This window comes from Asterias amurensis, chromosome 5, assembly GCF_032118995.1.
Source record: "Asterias amurensis chromosome 5, ASM3211899v1".
Taxonomy (NCBI): Eukaryota; Metazoa; Echinodermata; class Asteroidea; order Forcipulatida; family Asteriidae; genus Asterias; species Asterias amurensis.
Window position 1 is genome coordinate 14,905,123 of NC_092652.1, and position 20,032 is coordinate 14,925,154.

The 20,032-nt window shown below is 35.7% G+C and overlaps 1 protein-coding gene across 10 annotated transcripts in view; it reads right to left on the reverse strand.

Annotated features, from left to right (window-relative positions):
• Positions 1-2,852: 2,852 nt before the first annotated feature.
• Positions 2,853-20,032, reverse strand: part of LOC139937810 (poly(rC)-binding protein 3-like) — a 94,340-nt gene continuing 77,160 nt past the window's right edge. For 9 of the 10 annotated variants that reach the window (XM_071933134.1, XM_071933133.1, XM_071933132.1 and 6 more), the window contains 3 exons: positions 19,927-19,976; positions 18,844-18,963; positions 10,232-16,969 (listed from right to left, as the gene is read on the reverse strand). In XM_071933134.1, the coding sequence (XP_071789235.1) occupies positions 16,684-16,969; positions 18,844-18,963; positions 19,927-19,976 (456 nt within the window). In that variant the 3' untranslated portion in view covers positions 10,232-16,683. Of the gene's footprint in view, positions 7,247-10,231; positions 16,970-18,843; positions 18,964-19,926; positions 19,977-20,032 lie in introns of those variants that run through there. The other variant, XM_071933135.1, reaches the window with a different exon arrangement.

A 20,032-nucleotide genomic window follows, 5' to 3' on the forward strand; every position in this document is an offset into this window, starting at 1 on the left:
ATAGGCACTTGGATGGATAGGCTGATCATGGGCTGATAAATGCCCATGTATGCATCGGACCATTCCACTGACCTAATACCCAACGGTTGAAAATGGCGCCCGATTACAGCGTAGTTCTTCTTACAACTTTTGCAACTATGGCGCTAATATCGTTTACATTTGCCATTGAGCCTCATCATGTTTTGGGGCATGTTGTGATATACAAATATTGACTGCTTCGAGTGCTATGGTTAAAACTATGACTCCCAAGGTGATCCCCGGAGCGTTTTATTTTCCCGAGGCGAAGCCGAGGGAAAATAGATTGCTTCGGGGGTCACCGAGGGAGTCATAGTTCTAACCATTGCACGAGTAAAAGCAGTCAATATTTGTTTTATAACACCCCAAACATTTCTAAATACTGTACTACTATTATTAAGTTACAGACCTGAATGCTACAATCCACGGACGACGCGAATACAGATTGGAAAAACTTTTAATGTGCTGCATGTAGTGTCGTGCAATCCGAAATGGTTACAGATTATTAATTTATAATCCTCGTATACGCAAAGGACGTCTGGGTACTGCACGCCGTGCAGACTAGCGCACGGCAAACCGACGCACTATCACACGGCCGTCGTCTAGCAAAACTAAGACATGTCATGTCTAAAACCAATGAGCAGGCAGAATACTTGTAAGGGGTGTTATAATAGTTATTATGCATATCATTTGTATACTAGATGGGCCAAGTATCGTTGTTTTTAATATCCATTTTAATTACAACGTAGGCTATACCACATCCCTGTGCTTCATCTTAAACTGCGACTTTTATGGCAGTGTAGAAAACTTGAGCAATAATAAAGCTAGACACACCTAACAGAGGTTGTGCCGGAGGAACTTTTATTCTGGTCTTCCTGCATGTCGTCGTTTTTTCCGTGTCCACCCGATAGTCCGAAGGTCCGTTAGTCCGAAGGTTCGATAGTCCGAACGCACAAATTTCCCATAACAGGGGGGTTCATTGGTCCGAAAGTGAAATGGGGTTCGTTAATCCGAACATTTGAGGTGATAGTCCGAAGGTTCATTAGCCCGAAGGTTCATTGATCCGAAGGTTCACTGGTCCGAAGTTTTGGTAGTCCGAATCGCCGATAGTCCGATAGTCCGAATAAACGATCGAACCTTATTGTCAATTCTGACTATCGAACCTTCGGACTATCGAATTCGGACTATTGAACCTTCGGACAAACGAGTCTTCGGACTAACGAACTTTCGGACTAACGAACTTTCGGACCATCGAGCTGTAGCCGGTTTTTCTTGGTATACATTTCTGCGTGGTTTTAAAGGCATGACGGAGGTACACTCTGAGGCTACTCTGAATCCATTTTAAATCTAAAAATGGATCGTTCCCTTATTACAATCCTTTGGATTAATTTTGAAATCTAGTCTCCCATTTTGAGTGAGAGGTAGTTGAGCTCAGTACGCAATGTTGTTTAAGGATAATCCTACCTCCATGTTTTTTTCATAATGAAAATATATAGCATGCAAACGATTGAGTGGGATGGAAACGTCACTTGCCCTCTTTACCTTTATGTCCCATTTTCCCAAATACGAAGCATAACACTACATAAAGTTTGCAAAGCATCATATACATAACTATTCTTTTGTTACCTCTGAGTGCTTAGAGACTTTCTTTTGGAGGTGTTAGGCGCTGTAGAAATGCGGTTGTTATTATTATTATTACTATTATAATCAAGCGCGGATCCAGGGGGCGTAGGAGGCCCCCCCCCCTTTCCATCAGAAAAGAGAGATAGAGAAAACAAATAGGGGAAATGAGGAAGGGAACTTAGGTCTCCTCACCCATTCGTATAATTCTTCAAAAAAGCTACTAAATAACCCACACCTCGTAAATTTTGTTCCAAATTTGCCGGGACTATATTTATTTTGACTGGCATGGCATTGTCTCATGATAAATTTTATCTGAATCTGTCTTTATGACATTTCCCATACTGAACATGGTGTTAAAACACCCATATGCCCAAATGCATGGCTCTTACTGCCGAAATCTGTGCTGACGATCCCCATTCCAGTCCTGATTTGAGCGTTGCGATCAAGCCCGTTTCAGTAATTCATATTTAATTAAGTTTACAATAAACGTTGGTCAAACGACTTTACCCAATAAGTATTTTACCCAGTGTTTTTATATAGTGTGATAGAACATTAGTTGGACATAATTTTTATATGTCTAATGGTTCGTTGAACACAATGGGTCGGACATTAGTAGTTGGTTAGACTTTACAGTTAGACATAGAGTTGCGTACAGCGGCGTAAAATATTTTTAAGGGGAGCACATGAGGGGGTGGCACCCCTATGTACGCCACTGGGAGCGTAACACACGTTTCTTAATGTTAAACCGCGACATGGAAACTGTGTTAAAGACACTGGACACGTGGTTATTGTCAAAGACCAGTATACCCTCTAAGATCCCAACACAATTAAATGCAAAACAAAAAATTGTAAAAAATATTTGTCTCAATCGGACATCGAATTCATAAGGGATAATAACAGGGGAAAAAACACCATTGCTGCACGAATCTGTGCGCTCTCAAAAGCATACAAAAGGGCTTCAGGCCTGAATTCTTTAATTATTTGAGTGAGAAAATACCTCTTTCTAATAAACGAGGGAGCCGTTTATTTTATTTTTTTCACAAATCACAATGGTTTGTACGATAGGCCTCCTATCAGCAGCTCCCCATTACTCATTACCAAGCCAGTTCCTTATGCTAGTAATCATTTTGATAACCAATAGTGTCCAGTGCCTTGAAGTGTTTCCTTCCTAAAAAGAAATACGCTGAAACAACTCAAGAATATTAAACGAGCTCTGAAATTATCCCACCCTTGTGTTTTTGTTTATTGTCAGACTTGATGAATCATTATTACCCTGTTCATATGGAATAAATCACTTATATTGACTTTATTTTCTTCATTAGTATGAAGACGTGTTTAGGCTATTAAAGCTACTATAGTTATAATACTGTTAAGTGACTTAAGTACTATGAATAAATCAAAATGAACATTATAAAAATTTAATATTGACAAAATCAATCATACATTCGAAAACCCAGTTATAAAGCAATTATAATTCTTTCTAGAAACGTAAAATTCATGCATGCTGTACATTAAGCCAATATATTAATATCCTGAAAACAAAAAACATAAAATGATCATACTTTATAAATAATCAAAATGCAAACTTTATTTCTATGTATTTTACAATTGCACACAATGCGATACCGTAGCTATTGTTACTGTTGAATTGTTTAGATGATAATGAATAAACTGACAACGCATATATCTTCTTTCTATATAGCTAGCTAAAGAAACTAAACTATATGTAGTAAATCCCGCCCATTCTTTAAAACCTGTTGAACCGGTTCATAATCAGCTATCTCAATTCACCCTCGAAAATCAACTTTGGACGTTGGATCTTTTCAAAATCAAAGTTCGATTGAAACGTACAGTGGCAGTGTCCGAATTATCTGAAACTACGTTGGTTGACATCTAGCAATATTTAGCAACTACGGTGTGATGACTTTACAACAAAGGAAACTAAAACCAAAACAAACATTCTACAAGAAGTTTGAAAGCCAGCCAAGCTAAAATGAGTCTTTTCTATTAGCCAAATTCACCTGATCATCATGACCCTGGATGTGCCATTTTGTGAGCTAATGTCCTCTTGTATTCAATACAATGCCCATTTTAGAAATAACTTGTTAACCGTCAAACATGCAAAGCGATTCTCAAAATGGCGACCATAGTCAGAGGGTCATTTAGGGCAAATGGAAGGAATGGCCTGACTGTCTTTCCAAAGTGCAAATTCTGCTTATAGTCAGAACTTCTTACACTTGTGTAACCAATCAACAAAACTTACACTTATTGGATTAAATTTTATTTTAAATAAGGAGAACATTTAAAAAACTGCATTGGTTTATTTTCTGTTTTGTTAGGTGCGACCGATTCGGTAACATAACACGATTACATCAACTTGATGATTTCTTGTATGGCAAAACAATATTATTTTTGGGACGTTTTTTGTCGAGCAGCAAAGCAACGTTTGATAGCAAAGCAGTTTGTGCAATATTAAATAGTGTGCAAGTTTGCAAGTTTGCAGACCAAACAAAGATTACTCAAAGTAGGCCTAAACATTAAGCAACTGTAGACTTTGTTTAAATGGTACAAATGGAGGCTTTCTTATACCCACTTTTCCAACGAACACCAACGATGTTAGAGCCTGGATGATAAACTACGCTACATAAATACACATTCTGTTTATAATAAGCTGTGTAGTGTTTAAATAACTTGAATATCAAATATGCTAGTTTAAAACAGTACAGTGTAGTAGCATAAGTACTGTGAATATAAGATACAGTGCTAAAAGGTTATTGCTTTGTACTTTCTTGTTTGAAACAAAGTATTTACAGACACATGACAAAATCTTTATATATTATTATTAACGCATACCTCTTCATTAATGGCATCATAAATTTACCCAAGTACAGTTCCTAAGTACAGTTGACTGCAACCTTTCACTGTTACATCAAAATATTAAATAAAGAAGTTTCTAAACCCAGAAACTCCGAATTAAAACCCAAGCTAGCACGGGACGGGACGGGACCCTGAAACGCCTGCTAATTAAAGACCATACCATAATAGATGAATTCACTCAGTCTTTGTTCGTGGCAGATAGTTTTATCGCCACCAGTTGACGTGGTTAATTGCAAGGAAAGAAAGGAACGCACACAACTTGTCTGAACTACTGGGGTTCGTTTCTCAACTTGGCGGGGAATTTACAGGAAAAGGGTGTTTAGGCAAAAAAATGTGTAGGCAAACTCCTGCTTAGCTTATTCTAAAGAGGAACCAAGTTCGTTCCGTACAGAGCTCAACGTATGGTCATATAATGCTTTTTTTAATTAGGATAAAACAAACTCAAATCAAAGCGGCAGATCTGGATAAACAAAACATGATATCTTAATTTTGGCTAAAGGTTGGAATCAGGGCTCATCGTTAACAAAATATGTGCAAACAAAAGATTGTTATTTGAATCAATATGGTTGTCATGATAACATGGTATCACTGCAAACCTTGTTAGAAAGTTTTCAAAACACTAATTCTGATATTTTAATTGTAAACCATTATAACATGATTATACAGAATAATGTCGTATAAAATACAAACAAAACTTTGATAGAGAAAGCCCTTTTCTTCGGGTTTTGTTTAAAAACATAGCAAAAACACTGCAGCTTTAACTTGAGTTGTTTTATCAAAAACACAGCCAACTCTGAACAGTAAAACACAACATGGTTCTTATTTCAACGTAAATTTCTTTCGTTTTTCAATGTTTGAGGGAAATGTTGAATACTTAACCTAAGAGGGAGAGATTTAAAGGGTATACTGATTTAATGATGACTCTATTAAACCTTCTACTGTTGATAAAATTCAACAGGCTTGTACTAGATGGTGCAGATCACCATCCAGTCCATATTTGCATAGCAGAATATCAAACTCGGATGTAAAAGGGACGAATAACCGCACATGATACAAATGTTGGGATTCATTATAAAACTCGGCCATGACACAACATTAAGGATCCACACACTCTAATTCAAATGACTTAATTCTATATATATAAATATAGACCTACCCTAATAGGCTTTCTACTGTAAACCTGTCATTCTTTGATGGGAAATCAAGCCTAATTACATGCTACATTGAAATCACAAGAAATTCTCACTCTTGTGGGTGTATTTTAGTTTGGTTTGAAAAGCAGAATTTCTAAGAGTCATTTCTTTGATCTTCACTTTAGTTGGGAATGCAAGGTGTCGAATGGTGAGTAACATCCCTACAACATAATCTCCAAAGTGTGCCTTTGTTAACCCCTAAAAAAAAGTATTCTGTATTATACTATCTGTAAATGGTGTTTGCATCATGCAAAGTTTTCTCTCATACAATGTTTTCTCGTACCATTATATGCTATGTATGGTTTATCTCCCATCACACACAAACAAAACCACACCAACAAGCCCCACGTAGCACCAGCAGTAGACATTAAGTAGAATAACTGACAAATCTCTTTAAAAACAAAACTGTACAAACTCTGGCCCAAACTTAGAATCCCTGTGTACAAGGATACATATACTATTCAGCGTGGACCAACTACTTCTTAGTAGATTGTATGTGATGTTGGCAGTGTCACTCTTACAGCGTGTGCATTATACCCGTATCCTAAATATGAAAACAGTTTTGTCAGATGGTGTGGCCTGTACAATACAACGAGCTTCTTATATACACCATGGAGGTACCAATGAGAACACTAAAATACACCCCAATATCTAAGATATTATGACTTATTGCGTAAACAAAGTATACCCAGCCAACATCACCATCGTTGAAGTTGGTGTACATACACTTTCGTTTTAGAAACGAACATGACTTTTTCATTTGTTGATCTATTATAACAATGTGATGTACAACCACACTCTGCCAATATTATCTGAATGAAGTATTTACAGCTAGCCAGATTATGCCTTTATGTAAAACACACGCATACATGACGACCTGGCTCTCTCTCTTCCTGACCAGACAGAAGTCTTTTTAACTGATTTATATACTCCATGGCAACACTTATTTAATATTTTTCCAAATTAAATCATTTAAACAATACTATAGGCAGACATGTTTAAACTTTCACCTGCATAAACACACACTACTGTTTAGTTTGTGAGAGAGTTCTTATTCCTGTAAGACCATAATGTTAGCCATACTTTTTGAAGCTATCAATAATCTAATATTATTGAAACTTATAGACAAGGTACATGGAAAGATACCTTGACGCTAGCCTACTGTGGTTAAGTTTGTCATTATAGGAACCTCCACTACATCTGAACTCGGCTTCTGTTTAGTTAATATAGATAGTTATTGCCATTCATTTGAAATGATGAAATAGAATCATTTCCTAATTTGAACTGAATACAAACCCTTTGAGATGTTGACATTTGAATATCAGTATTAATATCTTACAGCAGCTTAATTGTATCCAACTAGACTATCTACCTGACATGTACATCTTGTGAAGGCTGTATAATGTGTGTTGCAATGTCCCCTGTACACCTAAATACATACCGCTGCATATATAATGCTTATTGCGCTTGAAATGGAGTGGACGGAAGAGGCTTTAACCAATCAAAAAGCTGGAAGACCTGTGATTTCCGATGATATTCTGCAAATAATTGTAAACAAACAAATGCATACAAATTAATCTTCTTGGAAAATTTAATAAAACAAACAATTTGTACATTACAATCCGAGAGTTGAGTGGCAACATACACATTGAGTGAATAGAGAGCTTAAATGATAAAATATTCAACAATAAGCATGGGTTATGTGATGAAGTGACTGAATTAAACTAAGCCAAATGGAGACCTAAGCATTGTGCCTCCACCATTGTAAGTTATCACCAATACCATGAGAAGCTGTCGACTAACAGCAGAATGTATCCAGCTTGTATTTGATGCCTTGCCTTGATTCAATATCCATTGATGTAATAATCGCTAAACAGCATATCAAATTATACAGGTAGCAGGTACACCTGATGTAGACTAAGTAATTTTTGCAGGTTTGATCACAAAATGGTGGTTGGCAGTTCGTCCTGATTATAGAATGTTATTCTCTACTACTGAATACCATCTTCCAGTTGAACAGGGGAGTAGGCAAAGGGTTTTTAAAACTTAAAAAAAAGTTGTTTTACTTTATTTATATTTCGATTTTCTTCGGTACTACAAAAGGAAACAAAATATTTCAGTTAGTTCTGGGTTTGCCGACTAATTTTTATATGGATGATTTTTTTTCCAAGTTGTATTGCTTCTTTTGTCGACGGCGACAGAGGTTCCGCGATGTGTGTCATCCTCTTTACATTAACTAGCCCCTCCCCCCCCCCAGTTGATACAGCCATGTCCTAGGCGTAGATAATTGTGTACTCTTTGCTGTCCCATTTGCGGTTCCACCATGGTCTCATTCTGCGTTATCCATTATTGTCTCATTATAAAACATCAGGCATCAGACTGGTAGCTTGTTTTGATGTAACTTTGCTCCTATGGTCTGTCATATTAAAGGCACTGGACACCCTTAAAAATTATTGTCAAAGACCAGAATTCTTACTAGGTGTATCCCAACATATTGTAGATGAAATACAAAATTTGTGGGTATTTGGACCCAATTGGTCATCAAAGTTACAAGAGAATAATGAAAAGAAAAACAAACATTGGTGCACAAATAATTTGTGTGCTTTTACATGCCTGAAGTCTTTTAAATTTTGAGTGAGAAATTACCTCTTTCTAAAACCCTTCGTTTTCAGAGGAAGCCGTTTCTAACAATGTTTAATACAATCAACAGGTCTTCATTGCTCGTTACAAGTGAGTTTTCACTTTAACAATTATTTTGATTGATAATCAATAGTGTCCAGTGCCTTCAAGCAAATCATACACCCATTTGTATAAAGGTTCATTGAGATTCAATGCCATAATTGTGTGCAGCTGTTTTATTCACACATCAAAGTATACAATATGCATGCTTTATATAATAAGCTTAATCTAGACTAGTATGTCCTGCTTATATTAAACCATCATGGACCTGTTTATAAACCACAGTTCCTTCCTGTAATGCTCATTTTATATAATGACCTTATCTAAAAGATTTCTGTCAACAACCTCTGGTATGCAACTGAATCATAAACTTAAGAACTTCTCAAGGGATCTTAAATATTTGTTGAATTTAGTTAGCAGAATCTGCATAATAGAGACATATTTTTAGGGTGCCCATTGACAACTCAACAATGAATGATATGGGTGACCATTACATCAATAAGCTTGAAAGGGCAACATAGCACAGACTTTCAACAACAGTCAATAAGTCTGTTGTCAGTTCACAACACACCAAAGGTAGTTCACAAAATGTGCATTTTGTCAACAGCAGGGGTAAAGATTAGTTTGCCATACTCAACATACATGCTGCTCACTGAACATACATGCACCCGAGTCTAGATTCAAACTAAATTATAACTAACATAATGAACAACGTTAAACCTGCAGGTCAAGGCCATTCCTTTTAAATAATTGCTCATCATTCTTCACAGAAAAATTGAGAATAAAACTTTGAAAAGCCAAATTCCAGATATACTTCCCACTCCCTTTCGATGACAAAATATGGGAAAGTGGGTATTCTGGACAAACCAAACCCTGATACCTATCGCAAAAACCACAATAAATACTAATGTTAGATTCAACCGTAGCTATCTCTAAAACCAGTTGTTGTGTTCCAAATTATATTTTAAATCAAACTGAATATTAGCAATCGAATATACTCATCAAATAGATTACAGGAAAAGGAAGGTGGTACTCTTTCAGATATTATTGGACCAATAAAAACACAAGTTGTTAAAATACAAAGTAGACATATTTCTTCTTTTAAATTTCCCTTTCAATCTTCTTATTCCTAAAACAAAACAAAAAATTAAGATAAATATTCTTGTTGTGACACTCTGATTGAACATATAACCAAAAAAATACATGGAACCATGATTGACCAGTTTAATATTGTGACCTTGCAATTTGTACATCTTTCTTTATAGTCACAAGCTAACTCGAGGAGTTGTGTAAAACAAATGCCCAGTCAAGTTAATGGGCGACATGAAGTTGAGTATTTTCCTTTTTCAAACGGGCTTAATTTAAAAGAAGAAAAGACTGAAGGCCCGATCACACAGGCCTTGATAACGATAACGATAACGAAAACGAAAACTTTACCAATACCTTCCTTGATTGGTGGAATAAGCGTGTGCGTTTTCTGTGCTCAGCAATTCAACCAATAGAGTGCCTTGTCTTTGCGTCGTTATCGTTCTCAATATCGGTGCAGTGTGACTCGTCCTTTAAAGGAACACGTTGCCTTGGATCGGTCGAGTTGGTCTTTGAAAAGCGTTGTAACCGTTTTTTATAAAATGCATATGGGTAGAAAGATGTTGCAAAAGTAGAATACAATGATCCGCACAAACATGCCTCGAAATTGCGTGGTTTTCCTTTTACCTCGTCGACTAACACGTCGGCCATTTATGGGGGTCAAAATTTTGACTCCCATAAATGGCCGACCGTGTTAGTTCGCACAGTAGAAGGAAAACCACGCAATTTTGAGGCAAACTTGTGTGGATCATTGTATTCTACTTTTAAAACATCTTTCCAACCATATGCATTATATACAACACGGTTACAAACGCTTTTGTTTTGACCAACTCGTCCGATCCAAGGCAACGTGTTCCTTTAACATCACAGTGATGGTTGCATCACAGTGATGGTTGGTTATAAAAGGAGCTTTACAAGATTTGCAAAGCTGCCTTTCTTGAAATGTCCAACAAATGTTTATTTTCTGGAAGACGTTAATGCCACAAAAGATACCAGGATCTATATTCACTTGCCGTGAAGTCAACATGAACCACTTTACCAACTATCATCTGGAGTTATATTAATACTGTCACATTGTTTTTATAAGTTATATTAAGCTATTATACATTGAAACTGGCTTACGCTATGGTTGCTGCGAGAGGAAGTATAAGTAGCTTAAACATCTATTTTAAAATAGCAAATGCTTAAAAAGAATTAATAATCTACAACCAATTTGTTTCCAACATTATTATAACTAAATGTAACTATTACAGTCCAATGATTAGCATAGTCCACTTTGTCCAATTCACCAGCTAAATACCGCTTTCATTTTCACTCACTTTCTTGGGAAATTTTCTCAAAACAATTTGCTAAGAAACACAACTGAACATGAGTGCCAAAGTAAATGAAATTAAGCATTGAATAGTATGACATGAACACAAATCTACAGCTGGTATACCATAACACGGGTGGTAATATCGACACAACAGTGTCAGGTTAAAATGAATCATTACAGTAAATTGATTTATATATATATATTTATATATTTAAAGCAATATAAACGAATTAAGTACAACTCAACCTAGCCTTACTAAATAAACAAACAATTGTTATAATATCAGCACACCTCCCAGGATTAAGGAAGTTTTAAGGGTGGAAATTTATTTAATTGGTTAGATATTTTGTGGAAGAGGGTATACAAACAATGAGGTTGTCATTAACTAAGAATGAATACAGTCCATTTGCAGTTATCCCTATCCCATAATAGTTAGCTGAGTGCAGTCATTACAACACCAGACCTCGGTGTTATCTAAATGTGTTCTTTAAGGAAAGACTACTTTCCTTGTCCAGATTCAGTAAGATGAAGTACAGATTCGTTAATTCAAATCAAAACAAATACATACATATGTGTTGACTGAGAAGTTTCAATATGAAAGCTTAAAGGAACACGTTGCCTTGGATCGGTCAAGTTGGTCTTTGAAAAGCGTTCTGTAACCGTTTGTTGTAAAATGTATATGGTTAGAAAGCTATTGTAAAAGTAGAATACAATGATCTACACAAATATGCCTCGAAATTGCGTGGTTTTCATTTTACCCTGTCGACTAACACGGTCGGCCATTTATGGGAGTCAAAATTTTGACTCCCATAAATGGCCGACCGTGATAGTTCGCGACGTAAAAAGAAAACCGTGCAATTTCGAGTGATTCTTGTGTGGATCATTATATTCTACTTTTACAACATCTTTCTAACCATATGCATTTCATAACAAACGGTTTCAAACGCTTTTAATAGACCAACTCGACCGATCCAAGGCAACGTGTTCCTTTAACGATTATATACGGGTCATGCCGGAGTCTGTACACACTATAACATTCGAAAACCCCTAAATATTGTGTTGCTTAATTCGATTGTGGCAATCAAAATAAGCATGATACGAATTTGCACAAAATCTGTGAGAAGACGTGTTTTCCACTAAAATGTGACAGCCAATAGAGATTGCACTTCGGCAGATTGGTTGTCATCAGTTTGTTGCAAGGAAGAGGAGGGAATGATTTGACCTTTCCCATCTACAACGATGACCTCTTGATGCAAGTATCCAATTGCATCAGCAAATTTAATAAAATGATTGATTGAGATGAAATATGTAATAGTCATCTTTGCAGGATATGATTTGTTTGATGCAAATAAATATATTCCAGTTCCTTTTTCACCTAGAATTCAAAATGAGATCTGGACTAATGTAAGTGGTGGTATAGGGTTTTAACTAAAGTGATTTTATTCAGTGTAGTCTGCACATTGCATGACATTAATGTGTTAAATAATTGCTTGATAAATATATTGTTGAAAGTCTAATAATTCAAATACAACCTAGTTACGTAAAGACAAATTACTGTGCTAATAATAATTGGGGTTTAATTGTTGTGTATTATTCTTGTTTATTATTTTTTTTTTTAAATGCATATTTATTGTATAAATTAATGTCATTGCTTAATGGCTTATATTTAAGACATGTTCAGATGAGAGGGTAAACAAACTCTACAAAGAATGAAGATTATTTCAAAACAGGAACCTGGAAGTCAAATTTGAGTCTGTGAAGATTCTAAAATTACAATTATAGGTTATACCTAACGGCAGGGTTACACAAGTAACCAGGTCAGTTCAAAACCATCACCAAACTGTTATTTAAAAAAAATTAATAACATTATGAAAACGATCAAAAAACAATACTGATTAGCCCACAAACCTCCCTTAATTATATTTTCACCAAAATAAAAGGAATAAATACCAACAAGTATTATAAAGATTGCAATTGTTATAATGAATACACACTAATTTACTACTTGGTTTCAAATACAATTTGCCTTGGTCGTATTAGTTGGATGTGCACAAATAAGTCAATGAAACAATAAAATACAATTTTGTGCTCAACATTAAAGTGAAACACTTCAATGGACTTAACTTTCTCAATTATGTTTAATTAGTTTGTAGATTTGCGTTTGCTTTTAGGAAAACGGCAATAAAGTAAATGTAAGAACCACTTCACAGACTTGTTTCTTTTGTCAGGGGAAAAAATAAAGACGTTCATACAAAGAATAATTAAAATCTTACCAACATGATGTACTTAAAATGAACCTACAAGTTAGGATATATACTCTCAGCAGTAAAATACTAACAAATAATATGTACATATTTAGCTCTGGAAAGTCTTGTACAATAACACAAGACCTAGGCCTAACTATTACTTCTACTATAATGCTATCAATGTGTAACATGATGATGTTAAGATGCAGTGATTAGTAAGATGAACTGAGGAAAGAAACGGGATTTAATCAACCGGCAAATTAAATTGTTTTTCTTCTGATTAAACATTGTTTAGTCTCAACCAACATTTGATTGGATCTTTACACCAAATGCTCAAAGGTACACAGAACACCATGCTGAATATTTTGTGGAAGCAAGCATTCGTAAAACTTGAAACTATAATGAAACACTCAGCGTTGGTCTGCATCTTTAAAATGAGATGGAAATGAAGAAACTCATCTCTCTTCAACTCAACAAAAGCCAAAGCGTCAAATACCTTTCAAGCATCGTGTTCTCAACACATTTCCCATTATATTTACTCTAACAAGACTAAACATTCACTAATCAATACATAGGTCAGGTTCATTTTTTATAGCCTTACAACTTCTGCTGAATTTATACATAATTTCGTCAAAAAAGTGGAAGATGTTGTTTCTATTGTCATGCCAAATTAGCAAACTATTCTACAATAACCTGAACATGTCTACCCCGCACACTTCTTTCACCAAGCACACATTAAAGTGTTAGATCATTCCCTGCGCTTAACGTTTGTAAAAGACTGTCTGTGACCTGCGACATTATGGACGGACGGAAAACTGGTTTTCGATGTTTCCTTAATTTTACAAGTTATTATTTATACACAATCTAGGCAATCACATAAAGTGATTTGGGAGCCTCTTTGACACAATGGAAGATGAGCTAGAGAATACTAATTACGGAATACAGCAATTGTCATTAACAAGTGCAAAACAATTAATTTAGTTTCTGCATGAACATATTAACTACGTACATAGGGGTTACCTCATGCACGGCTACACAATGCACACACAAAATACCAGACAACTGCAAGCTAATCAAAACACATTACACGATGCTGCATACTAGCACGAGGAAGCAGTTTCGCTGGTTCACAACTTACGGTAGATGCTTTCCCATCCCAATGTTAACAAAAAACTAAAGACTGAAACCACGAAAACATAAACCGCTGGTGTAAGTACAGAACAATGCTTCATTAATAGTTATGCATTGCCTTGTGGGGAATAAGGCCAACTATACAAAATACATAATGTACATTCACTTCCAGGTGTTTTGAAAAAACTGTTTGATTTATCAAACCTTTACCAGCTTTTTGCTGATTAAATTATATTCCACATACCACATTCCACATTCTAACTCATTCTGAAAACCAATGCTGGAAGTTATTTTTAACCAGAAGTTGGATGTTAACTTAAAAAAAAATGAGTCATATCTGTAATATTTAAAGAAAACCAAATATTTAAAGCTGATATAACCAGCATGTTTAGTTAGAATGCAGAATAAAATAAAATAAATACATGAGTGATCGATGATACATGTGAATACATCTGCTGGGTACTAGTTGTGGGTACTAGTTATAGGTAATAGTTATGGGAACTAGTTATAGGTACTAGTTATGGGTACTAGTTATAGGTACTAGTTGTGGGTACTAGTTATAGGTAATAGTTATGGGTACTAGTTATAGGTAATAGTTATGGATACTAGTATGACTGTCCCCCTATAGTCTTATCTATTTGAACCCTACAAGCAGAACTAATTTGTAAGCCTTTCGTCTCTACTTATTCAAGTTTTAATTCAAGATGTGAATCTCTAATATACTAGATCACTATTAAGTCATGTACAGCACATAGCTCTGAGCTTTCTACAAACCAACCCATTGGAGGTGATTCCTTTGACCATTACAAGCTTATATTCACAACACTTCAATCTCATGTGAAGTGCACTTTCCTAATACACCGGTAGGAGTGGCAAATATATTATCAATTTACAAATTCTGTAAACTAAGTTTGCAACATCACACCCACAAAACTAGAAATGATAATGCCCTAAAAAAATAAGATTGATTGATTACAAAAATGTTATCTTCAACTAGTTGTAGAACTTGCTGAGAATGAAATGACTGCTTAATGTAAACTCGTTTTCTTTTGTTAATCCTGATTAATCAAACCATATCCTTATACTTCAGTTGGAAAAAGCTCCAAACGATACAAGCTTTCATGCCATTATGCAAAAAGCATTTCGTTGATTTGCAACTTCCTTAGCCATAAAATCATAAACGCACAATTTATAGGGGAAGATGTTCAACTTGTAGTTGGTATGGAATAATTAAGATTGAACAGAACAGACAGTAACATGTAAAGAATAACAAAATGTCAATCAATTTAACATTTTCTTTTCTTGCATCTTAACTACCACACAGGATTAATGATCCAAACACCTGTTGTATTAACTTTTACTATACCTCATACATATTCATGACCGAGAGTCCAGTTCTCATTGGTCAATTGATCACCATCATGTGCCAGGTGTTAATTTTGCTAATCACCAAGTGCGCACGTGAGTATTCACGCAAGTGATGAATGCGCATGACAAGTAATAGCTCCTTCTACTTGTCATACCATTGCGCGACTTCATCCCCAGGCGCTATTTATCGTGGTACTGTTTTGTATACACGCAGGAACAGCGCTCTCTTATTAGCGACATCCAACACATGAACGAACTTACCATGTGCATTTTGTTTCACAGTCATCATTTTCTCTTGATCAAAACTCATGTTCCGGTAACTGAATATGTATGAAGTATAGTAAAACAAATATAACATGGTTAATTTCGGGTGGCTAGTCAATAAGCTCCCCTCGGTATTTGAAGTTGACAAGCTAGTTTGTCAACTTCCAATACCGAGGGGAGCTAATATCAACTAGTCACCCTCAAACCGTGTTGTATTTGAATCCTTCAACCCAGCAAATGACAACTAAATAAATGCATATGTTTTGAATTTACATGGTTTCTTGAGTCAGCAATGGTGATAGCCAGTAGCAATGATATGACAGTCAGTAAATCTCAAAGAGTAAATCTTCAGATAAATATTCTTCTTTGTGCTTTGGGATGATTTTCAAAGTTGAAGTAATTTGACAAGCTGATATTCACCTACAACTTCAAGGTATTTAAGTCAGACCCTTGAGAGACATCAGCAATAGTAACATACTTCAAAGACCCACCAGAACAACATTCAAATGCTGACTAGTTTGAGACAAGTAGGAAATAAATGTCTCATTTTGCAATATTTGTCTGCTTAAACTAAGATCAAATTGTGTTCTTCTAAACTGGACCTATAAAACCCAGTTAAGAAGACGTCCGTAACTTGGCGAACAAAAGTACTATTGTTTCTCGACACATATATTTAATTTTGGAAGTGCATGTGGAACAGCAAATACATCACAAGTGAAAACACATACATAAACAGCACAATTTACAGGAAGAATCTGACTTATTTAAATGAGAACCAATTTCGGAAAAAAGACGAATGCCACAATATTGTCATTCTCCTTAAACTAAAAATCAACACAATTAAATAAAGAGCGTGAACCAGCGAAAAAACGTGCAGTGCGTGAAGTTAGTATGGGGAGTATTTCTTAGCTCCAGTGACGGCAGCAACGGTGGCAGTGCGGATTTTGGTTGTGTAAGCATTGCTGCTCTGCTGTAGCGCATCCAGGCTGAGCAACGGAACAGGTTTCATCAGAATGTTTGAGAGAGGATTCGTGGACATGTCGTGGGAGATGGTCGGCGAGGGTACGGAATTCGGGGTCAGGGTGGTGGGTGATGAAGAGGTGGTGAAAGAGGTCATCGAGGTCACAGACGGGTCAACAGTCACAGAGGTCTGGCTTTTGGCCGTCTCAAGGCTGTATGGAGAAAAACAGGAAGGAAAATGAGGGAAGGTTAGAGGGACGGGATAAGGGTCATAGGGGGGATTAGAAGGGGGGATATATGGTTCCAAAGGATGGTATGATGAGGAGGTGGGGGAATAAACATTGATCAGGAATGAGGAATTCAGATACGGGCCACAATTATGAGGTGCTTAAATGAAGGTCTGCCAAACTCAAATCATGGGTTGTGGATTAACAAAAGTAAGAGAAGTCAACACTTTAGCCCAAATACACAGATGGTAATGGTTATGCAAATAACATGACCTTAAGAAGACAACTTGATGTTTATTTTCCCACTGAGCTTGAACAAAGAATGAGTTTCCACTCCAAGTACCAAGCAAAGACTTGTCTTGTACACCTGCGGGTCTGTGCAGAGTACTACAAAGTCTTCATATGCACAATATTAGCCGATTTCACGTTGTTCAACCATTTAAAATCTAAAAGTTGTTGTTTCGGATAATTATTTCTTTAGCATAATTTTTTATCATCAACAGATTAATGTGCAAAGACGGAATGAAAAGAATAAGAAAAAATTCTCCAGTTTAAACCTAATCCCCACAAAATATGGTTTTCTTTTCCCACTTGTTTTTACTTATTTGGCTTACATGAATCTTTACCACTTGTGTATATGGGCTCAAAGAAGCATCAAATTGTGTCAATCGTCATGCTCATTATCTTTTTAAGTGGGAACACAATTTGTTTTTTAATTCATGCCAAAAGATGATGTGGAAGAAGTCATTAAGAGGAATGGGTGGAAAAAGAGGGAACATGGCAGCACTTAGTGGAAAAGCCTCATGCAGAAACATGAGTTGCAAAGAAAGGGGACGTTGGACATTCTCACTGAATAACTAGTTAAAGCACCTCCACCATAGTTAGTCTCACTTAGTTTACCAAAACAACAAACCTAATCTGCTGTTACCCAATGGATTATAAGCAACAACAAAGACCTATTCTGCTGTTAGCCCATGGATTATAAGCAACAACAAAAACCTATTCTGCTGTTACCCCATGGTTTATAGGAAACAACAAAAACCTATTCTGCTGTTACCCCATGGATTATAAGCAACAACAAAAACCTATTCTCCTGTTACCCCAAGGATTATAGGCAACAACAAAAGCCTATTCTCCTGTTACCCCATGGTTTATAGGCAGAGGATGATGATATCATTCAAATTGTCTTAAATTTGATATCATTACTTCATCAGTAAAAGCAACAATAATATTCACTTCAACACATTAACTTTAACACAAACTCCAATTATTTGTTCTATGGAACTTTTCTCACATAACTAACTTGATTTAACAACATTGCTTTTATCACAAGAGTGTTTTACCGGGAACATAAAGATTTTCTTTGCTCATATTTTTGAAATTCTGCAAAAAATTATAACAAAGCTTTTGATGTCATTTTTATTCAATTTCTAAACACGAACAAAACATAGAAATGATTTTATTGGCACACCACAGGAACCCACCCTATAGTTGAATTACAACATTTGACACACATTGTAAATAATTATTTCATGTAAAGACAACTAGATAGCTTCTATGAGTGATGTATTCAAGTTAATCACCAAACATTGAAAGCCATCATAATGCAGACGTTGTGCAAAAACCATTGAAACATTTGTCATTATAAAATGATGCAATATCACAATCAAATGGCTTCTGAATAAGAGAGAACTGTTTTGTACATGTGTGCAACGTTTTGTGCTTCACAGAAAGCATTTGTCTGATTTTCATGGGCTAAAAAGCAACCATTCACTCAAAAAACAACCAAATCAAAGTTAAACCGACCAATCGATTGGCTTTAAAATAAAAACTAGTTGTTGATGTTAATTTGTACTCACCTGAAATTGATAAGATATTGTGCAAAAGCAATGCTTTCTGTTTGGCCTGTAATGGTTACTACCCTGTCTAGGCTTCCTTCTTTGGCATCGTTGATTTTGATATTTGCACCCGATAACTGCCTAAAAATACAAAACAATTCAACAGGAGAATGTCATGCCTCATACTAATGAAGATGTCAATGGGTAGATGCAATTGGGTAGATGTCACTTAATTCATGATGCAATAGATGGTTAAAGACACTGGACACATTTGGTAGCTGTCAAAGACCAGTCTTCTCACTAGGTATATCCTAACATATGCAAAAATAACAAATCTGAGAAAATTTGAGCTCAATTGGTCATCGAACTTACAAGAGAATAATGAAAGGAAAAAACACCCTTGTTGCACAACTTCGTATGCTTTCATATGCAAGGCTTCAGGCCCAAGTCTTTTATTATTTGAGTTAGAAATTACCCCTTTCTCAAAAACTACGTTACTTCAAAAGGGAACTGTTTCTCACAGTGTTTTATACTATCAACAGCTCTCCATTGCTCGTTACAAAGTAAGGTTTTATGTTAACATTTGTTTTGGGTAATTACCAATAGTGCCCAGTGTCAGAAAGACTTCCCTACCTAACCAGACGTTTAACACTCATATATACCATATTTTTATAGGTTATAAATTTTCAAGATTTGTGTGTTTGTAACAATTAGGTTTCCAGAATTGTTTGTATATTAATGATTGAAAAGGCCATGTGAAACTCTTTGGCTTGGTATTTTATACAATGTTTTAAATGTGTATGTCCTTTTGTTTTCTCAGTCATAGTTTTATTTGTGGAATGTACTCGTTGTTTGCAAGTGTAAAATAAACTTAAAACATACAAAACTGTCAGTGGATTTCTGTTTTTATTTTAAAAGAACTAGACTGAAGCAAAGAGAACACGTTCTATTGGTTGAATTACTCCACGCAGAATACCCCCACTAATCAAGGGCGTGCATTGTTAACATTCTCGTTTTTGTTCACGTCATCCAGGCCTGTGTGTGACCGGACCTTTCGCATTCCCTATGGCCAACCAATTAAGAAACCAAAGTTTAGCACAGTACCTTATTTCCTGTATCTTGCTACCCTGTCTTCCAATAATACAGCCGATAACCTAAATACAAAAAGAGACAAACAATTCTTATTCCATTAATCTTGTTTGAATACCTT